We start from the raw sequence: 1,908 nt of genomic DNA on the forward strand, positions 1-1,908 counted from the left end.
CGCTGCCCCCGTCCCCTCCGCCTCGCTGCAGCACGGCTCCGCACCGCGGGGACGCTCGCACACCGCCCGCCCGACCAGACAGACAGCGAGCGAGCGAGCCGGGCCGCAGCGGGCGGGGCTGCCGGCAGGGCTCCGGCCTTCCTCTCGCTCCTCCTCGGTCAACAGCGGCGCCCGCAGCCTCCTCCCGGCACTGCACCCACACACCGCTGGCCGCCTGCCTTTCCCACGGGCAGCTCGCCGGGAAGGGACTCTCGCCATCGCTTTTCTTCAGCCAAACTCTCCTTTGTGCGTCGAGGCGATCTTGACCAGAAAAATATAACGCGTCTCCCGTGAGTGTGTGATTTCTACCGCACGGGAAACTTGGTTTTGTAATGCTTTTTATAATATATCTATTATTTTTTCTTATTATGATGTCTAGAATACTGGAAGCCTGATCCCATTAGTTCCAAAGCACCACATGCACCACGAATTCGATAGTTTTTTGTAGCAGTCGAACTTGAATGGCGTTTCCCTCACCCTTTCTGCAGATAAAAGGGCGTTGTTACAGCAACAGTAATTCCCCGCAGCCGACCAATAGGATAAACCAGCAATGATCCTCCCGCAAATGGAGACCGGGATCTCATGCATTGGCTTTTCTCTTAGCCATTCTGATCTTTAACTATGCGTGTTATTTTTACTCCACGGGTAAAATTACTTGCTAATGGCGACAGTTATAAAGTAAAATAATTTTTCGTTACAGGACGTGTATTATATTACAAGGCTTATCTCAGTCGTCCAAAAGCACAGTCTCCATCAGGAACTATTGTAGCTGTCATGCTTGAATCACCGGTACAAGGACAGCAAAAAATAACAGTCCCTGATATAGAAAATATTCAGACCCACCCGCCTCGGAGAACGAGAGGTATTCAGGCTCATTAACCCAAGCAGCAGGAACTTTGATTTTCTCAGAAAGCACGGTGTAAGAAATTGATGCTTGCCAGTAAAGCATCCAACTAATTCTTGAATCTTCATGTTGGTAGGACACCTTTTCACCAAAATACTGTAGAAGACAAGGATGGCTGCACACCCTAAACTATGCTTGAATGTGCACATGGATTTTAGTCAAGTGCCTAATTGCTACCGGTTTGAATATTTTCTGCTCGTTTTATATATGTTCTCAGACTGAGTAGAGCCCTCCATTCTAAACAGGCAAACACAATAAGTGCTGGAAAATATGTCTGAGAGGCAAAATTTCTCAGTATAGTACTACACTGCTAACGCGATCAACCAGGTCCAATCAGCTCTCTTTCAGAAAAGGGGAGAGGAAAAGAAGACAGGGTCTGAAATACTAAACGCTTTTGTTTTTCGTGGGTTTTTTTTTTACATTTTATTTTGGTTTTTTTTTTCTTGAGATCCCATTCTACACCTTCACTTGTGTATTAAAGACAGATCAAAAAAGGTAAAAAAGATGGAATTACCACCCAGCATGGAAGAAGAAAAAGAAAAATAACTGCACAAAGAACACAGACAAAAAAAAAAAAGAACGGCAAAAATAATTCAGAAAAGTCATGCGTGGACAAAATTCACCCGTCCCATTAATGCTGCCATTCCTGCAGCAGCCTTACCCCAAGATGAGAGGGCTCACTATAGAAGAGGTGAAAATTCACGAGCGAGGAACAAGCTATAACTCCTTCAATCAGGAAGACACACGCATGTCTCCTTCAGGAAAAAGCATTAACAAACAGTACAACAGTTTCAGAAAAAGCGATCAAGAAGGAAATATCTTCCTTCAACACCAAGAGTCCACATTTTCCCGACTCCGTCACGGAGAATCATTGATTTACCGCGTTCAATGTTACTAAATCATTCATGGGTTGTAGTAAAAACCTCTCAGCTGAACCTGAACCTGTGACCACCAAAGAAACAAGA

At 45.2% G+C, this 1,908-nt stretch overlaps 1 protein-coding gene across 1 annotated transcript in view; it reads right to left on the reverse strand.

The window, feature by feature from the left end:
* Positions 1-512: 512 nt before the first annotated feature.
* The window catches only part of LOC104289953 (protocadherin gamma-A10-like), a gene marked incomplete at its 5' end in the record, with an annotated part of 14,137 nt that continues 12,741 nt past the window's right edge, over positions 513-1,908 (reverse strand). The window contains one exon of the mRNA XM_009888985.1: positions 513-521. Within this exon, the coding sequence (XP_009887287.1) occupies positions 513-521 (9 nt within the window). The remainder of the gene's footprint in view (positions 522-1,908) is intronic.

This window comes from Charadrius vociferus, unplaced genomic scaffold (assembly GCF_000708025.1).
Source record: "Charadrius vociferus isolate BGI_N301 unplaced genomic scaffold, ASM70802v2 scaffold1207, whole genome shotgun sequence".
In the NCBI taxonomy this organism is placed as follows: Eukaryota; Metazoa; Chordata; class Aves; order Charadriiformes; family Charadriidae; genus Charadrius; species Charadrius vociferus.